Here is an 18,091-nt window from a genome sequence, read left to right as displayed (position 1 = left end):
GAGTGAATATGTACTGCATACTTGTTTATGAGAATAATTAAATTATTTTTGAAAGCGAGCATGCCTATTTAATTAATTACAAACATATTTTACTATATTTACTTGATTTATATGACATTCGAATTTGGAGAAAAAAACTCTTTTGTTTTTGCAAACTAAAACATTATTTTGATCTTTTCATAAATTTCAACGATACCCACTTTATATATACACGGTTTTACAGGGCCTTGCGGTTTTTCAGGGGTTTGTGAAAGGGATGCTAGTCCGAGAAAATTAAGGATTTACTCCATTTTGAGATTACATTTTTTTTTAAACGTATTTAAAAAAATATTTTTTTAGTATTTTTTTTAAAGCTTACCATGAGGAATGTTCCTCTGAAGTTTTGCGGCCTAGCCTTGGAAAACCATGTATATTTTTAAAATTTCAGCTCTCGTTACAAAACAAAACTTTTATTATCAGATATTATAAAATTCATACATACCAGTTAGGTTATTGGTTCCGTAGATTGAGATCCAATGTTTGATTCTTACTTGACAACTTTTTCTGCTTTTGAACACAATTATTAATTACTATAGTAAAAGTAAAAAAAAATATTTTTTCCAGATGTACAAAAGTTTTTTTTTTAAATAAAAGTACGCAGGTATCCATACAAATTTAAAACACAACAGTTAAAAAATGAAAGACAAATAAAAAAATTACATTATTTCATTTATTTGGAGTCATTGATATTTTGTACAAGTTTAATAACATTACAAGACAATTACTATTTTAATTATGCAATATAAATCATATTGTATTTCATACCCAAATGCATGCAGAGTAATCGTGAAGGAATGTTGTGAGAAATTTATACATCAAATGTATAAATAAAAATTAAAAATTAAAAATACACAATATTACATGCATATAAGCTATTATGTATGTACTATAGGTGCCTTAATCGTCAGTTTTACGTAGTAAAAAAACATTGATGTAAAATTTTCTACTTTATTATTTATACGTATAGTAAATTATTTACAGTTTTGACTCGCCAGTCAGGTTGCTGGACATCTAATTTATCACAATCATAATATTAAAAAGGAAAAAGTAAGATTTTCTTAAGAGCAAATCAAATTAAATAAAAGTGAAAAGTTTATATGTAATAAGTTAAGATCATGAATAATTGAATAAAAATGGTAAAACTTTAAGCTATTAACAATCTCTCATTAGTGGTAAACTATGAGTTTAAGTGATGTTTTGGAAAAACTTGAGGCGTACTTGTTCTCCAAATAATTTGGTTAAATTTGTAGCATTTGTTGATGGGACAAAAGCCAAAACGTTTAAAGTTAAATAATTGAATTGTGCCCAAGTGGGGGGAGGGAGGGGGCGTATACCAGACAAATGAAAAAAGTAGTTTTATTTACACATAAAATGGTATATATAGCAATGAGGTACCATTGACAATAATTGAATTTTGAGAAATGAGCATTATTTTATTTAAAAAAAAAAACAATAAAATTTACTTAATAGAGCTATGCCTAAAAGTTTTATGTTAAATTACTCTAAAAAAACAGAATCACGTATACCCTTTTGCGTGGACATAATTTGATGAGGAAGTTCAGCGGGTTTTAAAAAAAAATATATTCGTTAGTAGATTATCAAAATAAGCCGAGCAGAATATTTTTATGTATTGTATTATTAGCGTTATGATTTTTAAAAGTTTTGTGATTTTTAAATTACTCTCCGCCTGTGACGTCTTTAAGGTGAGTTGTCCTGATTGGCAGGTTGTCTTTCCGGCAACCGAAAATGTATCACAACGCTCTGCCATTGGTTGATTTCGGAGAACTAGTGACGTCATTCATTTTTTTCGCCATACAATTAAGTATTTTAATTTTTACCACACGTAAGAAAACATTTTTATATCCAATTTCCCATTGCACTGAACTTCTTCATTGTTGTTTTTGTCAAAATTGGTTACTCGAACATAAGCAACCACTTTTTGTTGTGCAACTTGCCCTCAATATTTAAACTTAAATTCAATTCAGGTCAAATTTAATATTGCATAAAATTACTGCACTGGAACCTCTTTTAAAGCGGGGGATATATTCCACACAGTACCGTGTGAAAAAAAAAAACTGCATAAAAAAGAACAATGGTCCATAGGTTTCCTTGTATAAAAATCTATTGATATCGATGCAGGGTATTCCAATAATGAAGATTATAATTACATATATTCCTTTAATGCACGGTTAAATTAATGTTTAAAAAAAATTCATTCAATTTATGGACTGCGTCATCTCGAAACCGTTTCTAACGAGGTTCCAGTGTATTGTAAAGCGCCTTGAGGTATTACATCACAAAATTGGAGCAACATATTCCATTTATAAGTAATCCATAAAAATAACATTGATAAGTTTAATTAACCCTTTGGCCAAAAGTGATAGAAAGAAGGTAATTTAAAAATTTATATAAAATTCATCGTTTTTTCAAGTATTATTGTACAAAAATACTATTTTATTTAGATTTCATAATATTTACTCACAGAAAAGTCATTGGGAAATTAACTAAAACTTATAGAGCTATTAATAAAGCGTTTTATCTAAAGGAGTGATCTGTTTTCGACTCTTTTCGTAAGTTTATTTAAATAAAAATCAAACTTATCTAAGAAAATGTTTACAAGATTAAACAATACATTTCATTGAGAAAATGTAAAATCGGGCGTCCTGGCCTGTTGTGGTGCAAAAAAAACTGATATTAAAAAAAATAATGTTTAAAAATCAGTGTGTGAATAAAAGGGTGTGATAAATATGTAGTTACAAAGAAATCGAATTGTTTTATCAATGATAATAACGATTAGTGGTCAATTTATACAGGGTCATTTTTCTATTACATCATTTCAAGGATGTTTAAATCAACACAATGTGTTATCAAAGCATTTTGCATATAAAGCAGTAAAACCTTGAAGCAATTTTGTTCATCCTTTTTTGTTCCCCGTTTGAACAGCTGATAGAAGCTAATGTCATTCAAAGTGCGGGTTTTAAACACTAATTACATAGACTAATTTCAAAACTTGATTTCAACAAAATTAATCTTAAAAGACAATTCCTTGTAAAATAACTTTACATCTTAAAAGTATCAGTCTTGGTATTAATTTATTGCCACAATATGGATATCCCATCGCCTGCGAACATTAATTATGGAAAAAACAAATATTAGAGATAGACAAAACAAAGAAATTTTTTTGAAGACAAAACTACATTACTGTTTTTCCAACTTTTAAAATATATTATTAATATAAAATATTATTTGACAGAATTGTTTGAATAAGAAAAAAATGTTTCAGTATGAATATTCTAAATTCATCAGAATAAACAGAATCATGTTGATATAAACATGCTTTTAGATAAATAACCAATAAATTAAAGATAAGACGTTAATTACAATAATAAACTAAAATAATATATTCTATATCCTTAATAGTGAATTTGGCTATTACATTTTGATTTGACAGGAAAGTAAATAATAAATGTTAAAAATATTATTTTGCAATGCATTTTTCTCTATCAATGCAAAAATTTGTATCTTGATTAAAATAATTAATTAAGTAAAACATAATAAATATCTTACATACATATTACATAAACAAATATTATGTTTTTTTCCCCTTGGTATGGCATACAAAATGTAACTTTACGATGTTTCAAATATATTGCATAAAAATATAAGTTAATTAAATTACAGAAAATGATTACCGTTAAAATAAACTAAAATAATATGCACACTAGAATAAAGACTATCTAAAACGTAATTCAAATAATTACTATTCCAGAATATTTATTTAGTTACCACCATCTCTCGCAAAATGCAGCGAGTATGGATTAGAAGAGAATTGTGATGTAGATGAAGCAGCGGACGAGGCAGCAGCATTGTATAAATTAGAAACCGCATTTGGGCCGAAACTGTTGTACAAGTGTTGGGCGCTTTTTGCAAATATCTGTTCCTCTGTGAAGTTGGGATCCATCCCTCGGCTTTGAAGAATGGAATTGTAATTTTCGGCGGCGTTCTGGAAATCGGACATCGGTTGTTCCGTAGAAGAAACAGGTGTGATTGTTAGTCCGGAATTAGGGCCTTTGAGACCAGAGCGATGAGGTCCTGCAGACATGTTCAGATTTAAAGGAGACATGCTGGACTCGTAATTATGTACAGGTGACGATTTTTCTAGTTTTGTTTGTGATGTGGGTATTTCAATAGGTAAAGGAACTGTTAAATCTTTTTTATAATCTGTTTTATGATTATTTAGCTGATCATTTTCTGGGTTTTCCATGTGGAATTTGGGGCCTTTAGTGACAGACGTGGGTGGCAGTTTACGCTTCACTGTGGTATAGATTACTTTAGGGGGGGCGGTATCGGCTGGGATTTTACTTTCAGCTTCAGGTTCAGTGCTCGGAGGTACTGAAACAAATTTAAATATAAATACATACATCCAATGATGCGGAATACGCTTTTATAAAAAAAAATCTCACTAATTTTCTAAACTTTATTAGAATCTATTGACCAAATATTATATTTTTCTTAGATGAAATTAAAATCGAATTCTATATTGCATAAAATAACTTTTGGAAAGTGCTCTTTACATGTTACCAAAATAGTTAACACTTCCCTTACTGTGCTCAAAAAATCCGTGCGCTCCAGTGCTGTGTAGTCAATACACCATAGAATTAAGAATAGTCCAGAAGCCGCATACGCACATCAAACAGAAGGCGACTAAACTACTCATAAATAAGAAGGTTTATGTTTTGACCCATTAGTTTCTTTGTAGACGCCGCTCAGTACGCAACTCCTAATTTGAATTCAACTATGCCGTGTTGTGTCCTTTTAAAGTGTAGAAATACTGCTAGGATCTCAAAGAAACAGGATGCAATCACATTCCATGTGTAATAAGCAAATGAATGTGTATGTAACAAATGCATTACTTAAAAATTGAATTATTTTTCCATCTGTCAGATTGTCTATTATACTAGATACTTTGCTCATCTAATGAGAGAACTAATGGAAATTGGATCTCGAATTAAACAACTCTATTGTGGACATTTGACCGACATTATCTTTAAAACATCAAATATTATTTAACATGATGTAAAAATATCCGTTTTAGGTAAAATAAAATTTGTTTTATATTTTAAGTTTAAAGTTCATTAATTCAATTACTCTTATTAAATGACTCTTTACTTATCTACTCTGTTGTGTCAATCAATATTTCCGCATACACAATGAAATTTTAGAGAAATTGACAGATTGCTTATTTTTTACCTTACATTTGTGTTATAATTATATTTTTTCCCATCCTGCAACATTACGCGGCGGCATCACGAATGCGCGCGGAGAAAGTGAGGCGTAGTGAGGGAATTATTGGACACAGTCCGATGTATTCAAATATAATACTAAGCTCTTTCTGGACTATTCTTAATTCTATGCAATACACAAACAAAAATGAGGAATTTAAAATCTGCACAATGGAACATTCAGAGGCAATTTCTTCAATCAACTATGTATATTTTTTTTGTAAATCGATAGAATTTAATTCTGAGCAAGCTTAAAACAGTGGTTTTAAAATAAATAGAGTTCAACGGCTTGATCCACTTAAATAGCAGATTTAAACACACGTGTTACGTGAAATCGGTATTTAGATTTTTTTTGTTTTTCGCACGGATCGGAAATGTTTCAACATAATTTTAAGATTTCTTAAGATATAAAAAACATGAAATATTTTTACCTGGAACTTTATTGACCATGGCAGCACTGGCATCAGATATACGGAGCTCGTTGGGATGCATGCGGCGCTTGTGGGCACGACAGTTAGAGCCGTTGGCAAATGTTCTAGAACACCATGGACAAGAGTATGGCCGACGACCAGTATGCAAGTTGCTATGGTTTTTCAAATCCTAAAAGGAATAAACAAAAAATTATTTAAAATAAATCAAAGGGCTTAGCTCGTAATATAACGTTTAATCATAATAACATTTCATTGGAAAATATAACATTATTAACCTATCAGCGCGGACAACTCACCCGTGAATCATATATAAATTACAAGTTTCTCAAAGTAGACACAACCGAAGGGCATGTATGGCACGATGTATGAATGTGAAAGAAGCTAGGAATGTATGGTAGGATAGATGTGTGTGGCGGTCCATCCTCTTTGCCAACCCCTACGGGAAATGGCATGATGGTAGTAGTAGTAATTATATTGTGACTGTTTTTGCCGTTTTGTCTGTGTCCAGGTGGATAAAGAATACAGTTCTGTGTGTAAAATAGCACCGGAATCCTGGACAAATGTTTTTGATTCGATAAAACTCAGTTAAAAGCATCCTAAGAAATCACCTAAAGCGTAAGACTAATCACCTTATCCTAATGTAACAGATGATTGAGATATGCGGCATTTCAGTTGCGGATAAAGGTATGATGATTATTATCGCAGTTTAAAATTTTGTAATTGACCACCAGTAATTTAATATTGTTAATTGAATCGGCATTCACTTCGTAACACTTCATAATAATAATTTACGAGTAATTTACTTTGACATGCCAACATTTGAAATTAAACTTAGTTTATTATGGTATGCAATTTAAAAGAAAAATCAATTCAGCATTACAGTGGTAACTATTTGTTTAACTTTTTCGTATGATTCTTTTTGCTGTGGAAATACTGATCTATGAGTAGTATGCTAGACCGAAATGTTTTTTTTTGCATTTTGCTATTCTAAAAGCAAAAATATGGTGCCAAAGGAGTCAAAACTACGAGTAAAAAAAAACATTAAAATTGAAAGTCATCTCCTGTCTTCGGATTGGCAACAAAAAAAAAATTATTTTTTTAAACCATTTTTTAATTGGTATTAATGTTACTGTGAGTAAAGATATTATCATTATTTCTATACTTTGATTGACGAAATGTAGTCCTTTGCTATAAACATTACCACAATACGCCTTTGTTTTGACAGAATAGTAGTTGTGGTAAGGGGACGGGAGTACCAAATTCAAATTTATTTTAACAGAGAGGGAAAATTTTTGAGAAGGGGATTTGGAAGTCTAGGCATTTACAGGGCTTATGACCTGTCATTGGCTGGTTTAAGTGGCCACTTTACACACTGTGTAACATTCACCATTCTGCCCATGTTTGAACATCCACATTTCCTCAAATCTTCCATCGGTTGACTTTAGTGAAGTAAAAGAGCTGAAACTAGAATGGTGAATGTTACATAGTGTGTAAAGTGGCCACTTAAACCAGCCAATGACAGGTCATAAGCCCTGTAAATGCCTAGACTTCCATATTCCCTTCTCAGCAATCTTTTCCCTCTCTGTTGAAATAAATTTTAATATGAACAACTCCCTAGGGAGGAAATCCAGCCAGTCTGCAAGCATTTGGACATAATCAAACATTGTTGTACCAAATTCCACTCGCCCATAACAAATCGTGCTTCAGCCATTTAAGTGAATGCTCGCGTTTGGGCATATCATCAGTATGGAAATCGGAAATTTAAAAAATGTTTGTGCTTGATGCTATTCATGATATAAAAGACAATGTGTTGCCAACAGAAGTAATTTTAAGAGTGGACATGGATTAATAAGCGTGATAAATATTTATAATTTTAGAAAATAGCTGACATTGTACCAAACAAATGTGTAAAAACAATGACAATATATAAAAAGTAGCTTTCTTACCTACTGTGCAATATTATTCATTTTGCATAGAAGTTAAAACATAAAGTTTAATGTCCGGGAAAACCTGTAAAATCGCACCCTAAGATAACTAAGAAAAATCTAGAAGAATTCCGTCGCGGTAATAAAGTGTTGATTGGCATTTCGTTGTGTTAAAGTAGATATATTAACAAATGCTCTTATTCCCGAGACCATAAACGTACGAGTAAAAATTTCTAACTGATCGGCGAACATAAAATATCTGATGATTTGAAACACAGGTTTAACATGATAAAGGGATTTTTTTTCAAAATCTTTCAAAATATCAAAGTCAATCCGAAGACAAAAGATTTTTTTATCGTTAAAAGACATCATTTAGCAACCTTTTTCACTATTACAATTTGAGAAAAAAAAAGGTTTATTTTCTCTAAAGATTAGGCCCACCTTAATGAGTAGGTAACGTGATGGATGACAGTGTAACAGGATTAACAAATTCTCTAAACGATTTTTTTTCTGAACTGGGAATTTTCTGTGGATAAGGATGAGATAAAGAATCTGACCTTAGCTCTCTTGAAGGCTTTATCACAGAAGTTACATTGGAACCGACAGACTTCATCGTGAACGAACAGATGCATCCTCAGGGTCCGCCGGGAGTTGAGCTGGATGGGGCAGTGGGGACACTGGTACACGGTATCATTGTGTGTATCCGAGTGTATGGCAAGGCGCTGTTTAGTCTTGAAACTGAAAGACAATACAAAGCATAGTACATAAAATTATGATCAATTACAATTAGGAGATCTTAGAAATTAAAAAAAAAAGAATAAATATTCAAATAAACAATATTTCCAATAGTCCACTCTTGTTAACCTATCCACACCTAAAACAAAAAATACTACATGAAGACTTGCTTTATTACCTCCATATGTATTAGATTTAGGTAGGCACTGTTAAAATTATAAAAGAGGATTATATTCATTTCTAAATTGTACCTTGATAAGGGAGCATGTAGTAGCTCCGAAACCGGTTGGAAAATAATTCAAAGTTTTATTTGTATTTTAAAATGAATAACCAAACAGTTAAATGTAAATTTTATAATTACTTATTACTAATTTTATTATGGTTATTGACATAAAGTACATGACTGCTTTCATATTCATGTCCTGACTTGTTAGAATTGAAATCTGTGTTAAGTGGAGACTTAACAAGTAAAATAATTGACATGATGGGTTGATAGGTAAAATAATAGACATAAGTTAATAGGAAATAATAAAAAATTATGGACATGCCAGTAAATTAAATTAATAAATAAATTTACACAATGAATGACACAGTTTTATACTTAATGCTTTCTAAAATAATCCATGGAACCCGTTTTGAATGTGAGTGACTAGTTTTAAATTATATTAAATTTATTTGAGAACTTTATATCAGGGTTTAAAGTATTGTACAGTATAGTGATGTAATGAGGAAGCAGTTATTTGCTGTACTTCTAATTATTAATAAAGATTATTATTATTATTATTAATTGTTCAGCAACAAAACTTACCTCTTATGGCACACAGGACAGACATGGGGCCTTGCATCGCTATGGCGTACTTGATGTTCTTCCAGGATACCCTTAGTAGTGAAGGCGCGTCCACACTGGTCACAAACAAAGGGCTTTAGCCTCTCGTGCACGGCCTTCATGTGCATCAGGAGACTGCTCTTAGATGCAAACCTGCCAGCAAAAACAGAGTCGTTGAGAGGTATGACAAGGTTAGAATAGACAGTCAAAAGAAACATGACGCTTCGAAACTATTTTTCAAGACTTGCTTATTTCTGAAATTTTGTCGCAGTAAAATAAATAATAAATAAAAGTGAAAAGTAGGAAGTACACAGTAGACCTTAACCCTTCTAGATACACCAGGAAAAATCATTGAGAAATCTTGGCACATATTTAAATACACAAGTTTGAGTAGAGCATATTTTAATAGTTAGAACCTGTTATCATTCGACTGCTCTGATATTTTGAGGATTTATAGACTTTAATCAGACTGGTTTGTTTATAATGTGAAGAAAATAATGTTTTCTCTTACGTTCATGCAAACAATTTACTGCAATATTTTTATTAGATTGAACTTAGACAAAATGTTTCCCCCATATTGATTTATTAATGTGTTGATATTGAATAGAGATTAAAATTCAATATAATTATTGAAAGTATTTTGTTATCTTTTTTACTGTGGAAATGTTTGAAAACGTCAAAGAAATAAATAAAACACAATAAAAACTATTGTAAAACATAGGCAAGAATTTCATTTTTAATTTCACAAAATAAACACAGACTGAATCAAAAGGTAAGCGATGACATATAATTTTGGTCAAAGGTTTTATCGCACTTCGAGAACTAAAGGGCCATAACTGGAAATTACACTATTTTGAGTAATTTGGGATTGAATATTTGAAAATTGACAGTTAAAGTAATTAGTGTAGATAACTGAAAATTGTATATTGCTAGGATAACTTAAAGTTCTTTGCCTTACTATAGTTAAATATATTCTTTTTTTATCCAGAAATATGCTTTTTTACAGTTTTTTGCAGTTGTGGTCATATAGCTTTAAAATAAATTAATAAATCTACGACAAATTTGCACACGTGGCTTCACAGTTTTCATAAAAGTAAATTAAAATGCACCTTTTGATCATATGTTTAAAATGGTATGGTTTTACATGAAAATATTTTAGTTTTAAACGAACAATTTAATAAATAACAAAATAAAAATTTTGATGGTTGTGTAATTTTAGTAATATAACAAACAAAAATTCAAATTTTCTACCATAATTTGTTAGATCATGGCCACAACGATTGTGCATGTTACTGGCCACTTAGAAAATAACATATTTTTATATGACGGTCTCTCGATGGTCCAAAAAAATGAGAAAAGTAAAGAATATTTGGAAAATAATCTCAGGAGCGACAGGGGTATGAGACTATTGGTTCCAAGTAATAATTAATGCCATATAGCATAAAAAAGGTTTTTTTTTTCTCTACAAAATTGCATTCATAATTCATTTTTTGCCGTGCGGCCCTCTAGTTCTCGCAGTGCGATATGTCCATACAAAACTACAAGTATCGTAAAAGGTAATGTTATAGGATTATACACTCACAATGACTTGCAAATCTCACAGGGATGTATGAGCCTCTCCTCCATGGGAATATGCTTCTTCTCGTGATGCCTGAGCAGCTGTTGCGTGGTGAAGCGTCTTGCGCACTTGCAGCACACGAAGGGGTATTCTTCTTTAGGAAGATGGGTGATCATATGAGATGCGAGTTCCGACTCTCGAGGGAAACGCTTATTACACTTTGCACAGCTGAAAGTGAGATAAAATAAACTAAGCAACCGATCAAACGAGTGTGAAATTTTACAATACTGTAAGCCATGAAGCCTGCATTGGGTGGGAGACATGGAATGAATACTGGATAAAAGGGTGGCTGATGTTTTACCGCGCAGATTTTCCAACTGAAGCAGCCAGACCATAAGAGAGGAAGAAGGAAATACTAGAGAATAATAGCTAGGGATAGAAAACGCCCGGAGACCAGGGATCTAAGAAAGGAATAGTATTATTTTTTAAACATGATGATTGAGGTTGGTAAAGGATAGCCTTCTATAAATATTTTTAAAAATTGTGTTATTTTGGTATATTTAGAGCTGTTTAGACTGAAATTTTTCAACAATATTTTGAGTTTTTCAATATTTTTAAAGACAAATACTGGATTTAACCCTCTGGGAAGTTATTAAGATCAACATAAGAGGTGGAGAACATTTTAGAGAAGGAAATATCTCTGTTGAAAATATGAATTTAGTTTTGGTTGCATAAAAGAAGCAATTAACACGAGATTGATATAAATTTGGCCATTACGAAATAGAGGCTGGAAGTTGAATTTATGATTATCTTTCATTTTGTTTTGTTAGCCCCAAAGCAATAGAAATTTCCTATCTATGACTCAGTCAACCGGAGTCTGATAAATTAAGAATATGTTTTCACTGTTGCACATACTCATGGCTGTCTGATTTTCCGTGTTTGGCACAATGTCTCCCGATAGATACCCTCGAAGCAAGAAACTTGCCACAGCAGCACATGACCTTGGCTCTCATGTCGTGAACATCCCTGAAGTGAACACACAGAGCGTGCCAGTTCCTCGAATCTTCTCCACAGATGTAACACTCATACCTGGAATTCAAATACCTGTAGTTAATAAATACCAAAATGTATTTATTTTTATACTATAATTGATTATGGTTACAAAATATAGAAATAAAAATAATAATGAGACGATGATAGTAAATATTTAAACAAGAAAACGAAATTTGATTTTCGGTGTTACAAAACTTACTTAATAAATGAAGCTGAAGTTTTTTTTCTCTGTTTTTTAATTTTCTTTGCGTCTCTTTTCTCGTCATCTATGTTGAAATCCTCATCATCTCCATTACTAACATTACCACCCTCATCCGACATTGGTTCAACTTTAATATTGAAATCATTCTCAGTTATTTCTTCCAGCAAGCCAATCTTTTCTTTGGATTTACTACTTTTTTTACGCTTCATTTTTGATGAATGTTTACTGGCCTTTTTACTACACTTTTTTTTACGAACTTTCATAGGTTTTGTATCTGAAAAAGGAATCTTAGTTACATAAATGCCTAGACTTTCGTATTTTAATTCCAAACTAATTTTCTTCCTATTTGTTAATATCTACCTATGTTAGATTCTATTTTAAAATTCATTTCGCACCTCGAAATGATAGTTGCACAACTTGCATTCATAGAGGAAAGCAGCTACGTACACATCGGCGCTATAAGTAAATTCACTAAGTTTTTCCCACAAAATTGAGTAACTTCTTTTAAACAATACTTTTCGAATATCACTAATAGTACCTTAATGACATACTTGAGTAAAATTCTGTCTCATTGTAAAATAAAAAAACCTTGAAATAATATTTTTTAAAAACCTGTAAATAATAATATTGAATAATTAAATAATTATTTCCTATAAATATATTCAGCAAAACATCTTTAAAAAAAAAATACTCCCACCCACATGTACTTAAATTTCACAGCCTATATAAAGTGTAATTGGTCTACCAAATGAAGCGCATTAACACGTTTGCTGACACTGTTTTCTCATAGTATCCACTCAGTGGACACTTTTATCATAGGATCCACTCTTATGCACACATTTCTCTTTCGATTGGACCGTACTTGGCGGTAGAAAGTAAATCTTATTTGAGTAACATACTGGGACCTCGACGCTTAAAGTTTATGAGCTATTTTTATATGGCAGGCCCTCACTGTGGAGAGCGCATTAACTCGCTTACGGTACTTAACCGTTTAAAAGTTTGCATTCGTTCTTAAGGTGTTATGAACTACCGCACATTCACGGAGACTGGACCGCTGTGCACGTGCAAACCACGAGCCCACTGCGTGATATCGCTCGATTGGCCTATTTTACACCACGGCAAAAATCTACGTGGCAAGATGAAATACAATAAGGTGGATCGATATTTATTGTTTTACAATTATTTATTTATTTAATGCCTGGCAAACGCTATATCCAGTACACCGTGAGACCGACTAATCTCCAGTCAATTTTCTTTTGCAGGATTTTTACTTGAGGGTACTCGCTAAATTTAAATAATGATTATGATAAAATAATCACTAAAAACTCTTTTGTTAAGTTTTAATATATTATTTGAATCGGGTTGTGGTCCCGTGGCTAGTGTTAGGGACTCACGGATTAGAGGTTCGAGGTTCGACATCACTCGACCTCAACTTGATTTCCATTTCTTAATAGTGAGTTATTTACAACTCGTGGAAAATGGTCACCAAAATTGAAATATTTGGGTAAATTATAAGAACGCTTCAATTTCTTTTTTTTTAATAACATATTAACAGAGTCGTTTTTTTTGATATTTTTATTAAAATCATTAGCTATGGAGTTTTATAAAAAAAACAAAAAATATTAATATTTTCAAATTTAAATAGGTACAAACGAATCCAGTAAATGTCAATCCACTATTATTTTACTGTGTTGTTTAGATTAAGATGATATGTGTGAAATGGGTTATTCTCCGTCGGATATCACGCGGCAGGTTTGTTTATTTGGAAATTCTTGTAATAATGAACAGACTTTAACTTAATAAAGTAATAAAAATTAAACTTAGATTTTGACAGTCATTTGAAAATGCAAAACAGCTGTTTATCATCATCATCAAACCACATCTGCACCTAATGGTACATAGGGCACTGCATTGTTAAATCAAATGCAGCGTATCTTGATCATCTGTTACAGGAAGGCAAGGTGATCAATCTTACGCTTCAGGTGCCGGTCCAGGGACAATGAGATACTTCAGTGTAAAACCACCTTTAGAATCAAATATTTCATGGCAACCTTCCCAGGAATCAAACCCGGGACCTCAAGCATGGTAGGTGAACACACTGATCACTACATTACAAGGCAGACATTTCTCCATTTGATTTTCATGAAATCTGTGTTTTGATGTAAAACTCGTGAAATTTTTAATCAATCAAAAATAAACTTCTACAAAATAAATACCATTTTAATTAATATATTTATTTTACTTACCCGAAATGGTAACATTGGCTAGAGGAATATGATCATCTTCACTATAAGAATTGTTGTCCATTGCAAAGTCTCCATGATCACTCACCAATTCCTCTTTAACTTCGGCATTCTTTAGACACTTATCCTTTGCTTTTCTTTTTCTAGTTGCCGGGAGGGTTTCTAATTCCTTTTCTATAACTATAACATCATCTTTCTTATCATCTTCACTCTGCAAACAAAAGGATGAATTAAACAAACAAAAACAAAGGATGAGGAGGTTAGTTATTTATCGATGTTTGTAAACATGGTAAAGTCGATTTCACCCCCTAGGGAGGGCTTATGACCTGTCAGTTCTCCATCCCTGTTGTAACCATGAGTCCCACGAGTCCGACGACGTTGTCAGTCCATCTTCTCTGTGGTCTCCTTATTTTCCTTTTATTTTTGTATTCTATTTTTTAAAAACCAACTACACCATCAAACAGCAGCAGAAAACTAATTTTAAGAGTGAAGGAAGGCGTTATATTATCAAAAATTGTACTGGTGTTCATAACTTTGACCCTAGATATCTCTGCCTTTTGTATTTGTCACATAACCCACTCATGTCTTCTATTCTTCCTAGTGTTGATTTTTGGTAAATCTTTTACATTCCCCAGTTAAATTTTAAATAAATATATGTTTTTAATATTGGAAATATTTGCAAAAAATGTGCTTTTTTACTATTTGCAAGAAAAACAAGCATTTTATGTTTAAAAACAGGAACATGTCAAGACGGAATAGGGTTTTAACTTGTCAAGGATTGGATCCGAAATTCATAATGATACCTGTCTCTCGGACAATACAATATATCTCAATAATACCGATGTTCTCAATAATTCGAGTTCAATTATAAAACCATAAGACTATACAAAGATTATTTTACTTATGTTTAAACTAAAGTTTTTTTTAAATAAAAGAAATACAAAAAAGTATTTCGAAGTACTCAGTATAAACGAAATTTGTCACATTGGTTTATTTACCTTTAGGATGCAAATGGGTACTAACTTCTTATCATCAATTGAATTCCCTAAAAAAATGGATTTATGTGCTCGAATACTTTCATCGTCTTCATTTCGGTCTGTTGCTATAAAAGATCGAAACATCAATTGCACTTTTTCGCATTTTACAGCGTAAACATCGAAATTTTCCAAAGTGTCGCAGCATTCTTGACATATGGAGTTCGGTAAGTCGTTTTGATTTGATAACTGAAAAAAGCAAACGATCGGTGTTAAGGAATATCTTAAATACCCTGTGGCAAATGTCATACACGAAGCGAGGCTAATGTCACCTGTATAGAAAGATATTTTGAAATTCTCAATATAAAATCCGGTCCAGGACTCCCATTGGACAATTCGAGCTTATAATCATCTTCTTTGGCACACAACCGACACCACTTTTTCCAAATTAAAGGCATTTTCACTAAATTTAATCAAATTTATTAGTTTATTTTCAACTAACTTCATTGGACATTCTACAGAAACCAACACAAACATGAAGATATAAATAAATGATAAGTATGGTTTTGTTGGCAGCAGTTGGTAACATGGGATGTTTGTGGAAAAAATGTTTCACGCCATCTATAAGCCGAATTCGGAGACCATTATTGGGTTATCAAAAGTACGCACGATTGTACACACATTATGATAAAGTTCGTTATTTGTTTGTTTAAATCCATTACACTATTACTATCGAAGGTTGAAAATTACATTATAATAATGTATGAACAGACACAAATCTTTATGAAATTAAAATATTTATATTAAATAAATGTCGCCGTTTCCTTCAGGGCATCGGTGGTTCAGTGGTAGAATGCTCGCCTGCCACGCGGGCGGCCCGGGTTCGATTCCCGGCCGATGCATCTTTTTGCCACTCCCCATTACATTTTATTTTTACAGTAACACTTGTTTTTTTTAATACCGGCTGGTATTTAAAAGAAATAATACGCAGAATATTATTTTTTTCATATTCCTACCTTCGTTAATATTCGTTTTTGATATTCGTTGCACTGCATAGTGAAGCAACCTCCCTAATTCAACCTCCATAATACCGTCAATACGGTCTCTATGTAGATCATAATAATTATTCTAATACACTGTTGTCTTTTGATCTATGAATAATAAATAATAATTTGATTATCCTTGGTTTAAGGAAGTTATTGGTTCAGGTGAACACAGAGATAATGTAGAACTATAGGTAACTAGTTGGTGTACACTCTACACACAGTGTTAAGTACACACATTGGAGTAAGTATGTACATAATAAATATGTGGTCATGCTTTACAAAAAATGTGAATTATTGGAATAAAAGTTGATTAGAATATGTGCAATATTCAAATTATTATTATTTGACATTTATTATTGAAATAATTTGTAATATATTAGATTTATCATAAAATATAATTAATAAATACTTAACTAGGCACTGTTATAATTTTTTTTATTTGTAAATAGAAATAAGTTCTCAAATATTATCTATTCTCGTATCCATAGAATTAAAAATAGTCCAGAAACCGCATACGCACATCAAACAGAAGGCGACTCAACTACTCATAAATGAGTAGGTCTACGTTTTGACCCATTAGTTTCTTTGTAGACGTCGCTCAGTACGCCACTCCTGATTTGAATTCAACTATGCCGTGTTGTGTCCTTTTAAAGTGTAAAAATACTGCTAGGATCTTAAAGAAACACGATGCAATCGCATTTCATGTGTAATTAGCGAATGAATGTGTATATAACAAATGCATTACTTAAAAATTGAATTATTTTTCTATCTGTCAGATTGTCGAGGAAACAAAATAAAAATTTTGTTGCCAGAGAAGTATATTTTTTTACCCTACTTTGCTCATCTAATGAGAGAATTAATGAAGATTGGATCTCGGATTAAACAACTCTGTGGTGGACATTTGAGCGACATTATCTTCGAAACATCAAATATTATTTAACATGATATAAAAATATCAATTTTATGTAAAATAAAATTTGTTTTATATTTTAAGTTTAAAGTTCATTAATTCAATTACTCTTATTAAATGACCCTTTACTTATCTACTCTGTTGTGTCAATCAATATTTCCGCGTGCACAATTAAATTTAGAGAAATTAACAGATTGCTTTTTTTTACCTTACATTTGTGTTATGATTATATTTTTCCCGTCGTGCAAATTACGCGGCGACATCACGAATGCGCGCGGCGAAAGTGAGGCATAGTGGGGGATTTTTTGGACACAGTCCGATGTATTGAAATATGATTCTACGCTCCTTCTGGACTATTCTTAATTCTATGCTCGTATCTCTGTTATCATATATTTTGCGTCAAATAAGTTTCCACTATAATTTATTTTTAAAAATGTATTATCAAGGTTTTGGGTGTTTTTGTGATTGTTTTTTTTGGTGTAATACATGTAATTTTTATTTTAAGTTCTCATAAAATATTCCATGTATTTAAAATATTGTTTAAGGGTTTAATTGACTTCTCTTGTTTTGTTTTCTGTAATATTATTTTGTTTGCTCTTAACATTTGGAAATATCAATATTTTGGATTGTATATCGTCGGCTGGGTAGTAAGAGTAATTTGGACTTCCATTTAATACAGCTCCCTTAGCTAAAGAATCGGCTTTTTCATTACCTGGAATACCATGATAGCTCGGAATCCAGACTAGGGAAACCTGAGCATTTTTTTGTTTCACTAAGTATAATTTTTCGCAAATTTGGAATACAATTTGGGATTGGGCTTGTTTGAAGGGATTGCTACTAATTTTTTGAAGTGAGCTTAAGGAGTCA

At 31.7% G+C, this 18,091-nt stretch overlaps 1 protein-coding gene and 1 non-coding gene across 2 annotated transcripts; one reads left to right on the top strand and one right to left on the bottom strand.

Annotated features, from left to right (window-relative positions):
• Positions 1–3,693: 3,693 nt before the first annotated feature.
• On the bottom strand, positions 3,694–15,830 carry LOC148283350 (uncharacterized). The gene is made up of 10 exons (XM_088223656.1): positions 15,601–15,830; positions 15,293–15,517; positions 14,298–14,505; positions 12,049–12,325; positions 11,712–11,885; positions 10,821–11,024; positions 9,221–9,391; positions 8,235–8,415; positions 5,753–5,921; positions 3,694–4,431 (listed from the first exon to the last, which is right to left on the bottom strand). Exons 1-10 carry the CDS (start codon positions 15,724–15,726, stop codon positions 3,818–3,820), a joined length of 2,349 nt encoding a protein of 782 aa, XP_088079782.1. The 5' UTR covers positions 15,727–15,830; the 3' UTR covers positions 3,694–3,817.
• Positions 15,831–16,099: 269 nt separating this feature from the next.
• On the top strand, positions 16,100–16,170 carry TRNAG-GCC (transfer RNA glycine (anticodon GCC)). Its single transcript has one exon. It is a non-coding gene; the product is annotated as a tRNA-Gly (tRNA).
• The last annotated feature ends 1,921 nt before the right edge of the window (positions 16,171–18,091 follow it).

The sequence above is a fragment of the Micrasema longulum genome, unplaced genomic scaffold (genome assembly GCF_059751315.1).
Source record: "Micrasema longulum isolate JH-2025_06_02 unplaced genomic scaffold, ASM5975131v1 h1tg000246l, whole genome shotgun sequence".
In the NCBI taxonomy this organism is placed as follows: domain Eukaryota; kingdom Metazoa; phylum Arthropoda; class Insecta; order Trichoptera; family Brachycentridae; genus Micrasema; species Micrasema longulum.
Note: the sequence above shows the minus strand (reverse complement) of the source record. Positions and strands in the feature narration are given on the sequence as shown.

Bases quoted from the DNA above. Each gene is read 5' to 3' on its own strand.
- LOC148283350 (XM_088223656.1), bottom strand. From the start codon at position 15,726: ATGCCTTTAATTTGGAAAAAGTGGTGTCGGTTGTGTGCCAAAGAAGAT. The intron at 15,518-15,600 runs GTGACATTAGCC...TGCTTTTTTCAG, and splicing joins CAAAATATCTTTCTATACAG to TTATCAAATCAAAACGACTT. The intron at 5,922-8,234 runs GTCAGATTCTTT...TATTCCTTTTAG, and splicing joins AAGCCTTCAAGAGAGCTAAG to GATTTGAAAAACCATAGCAA.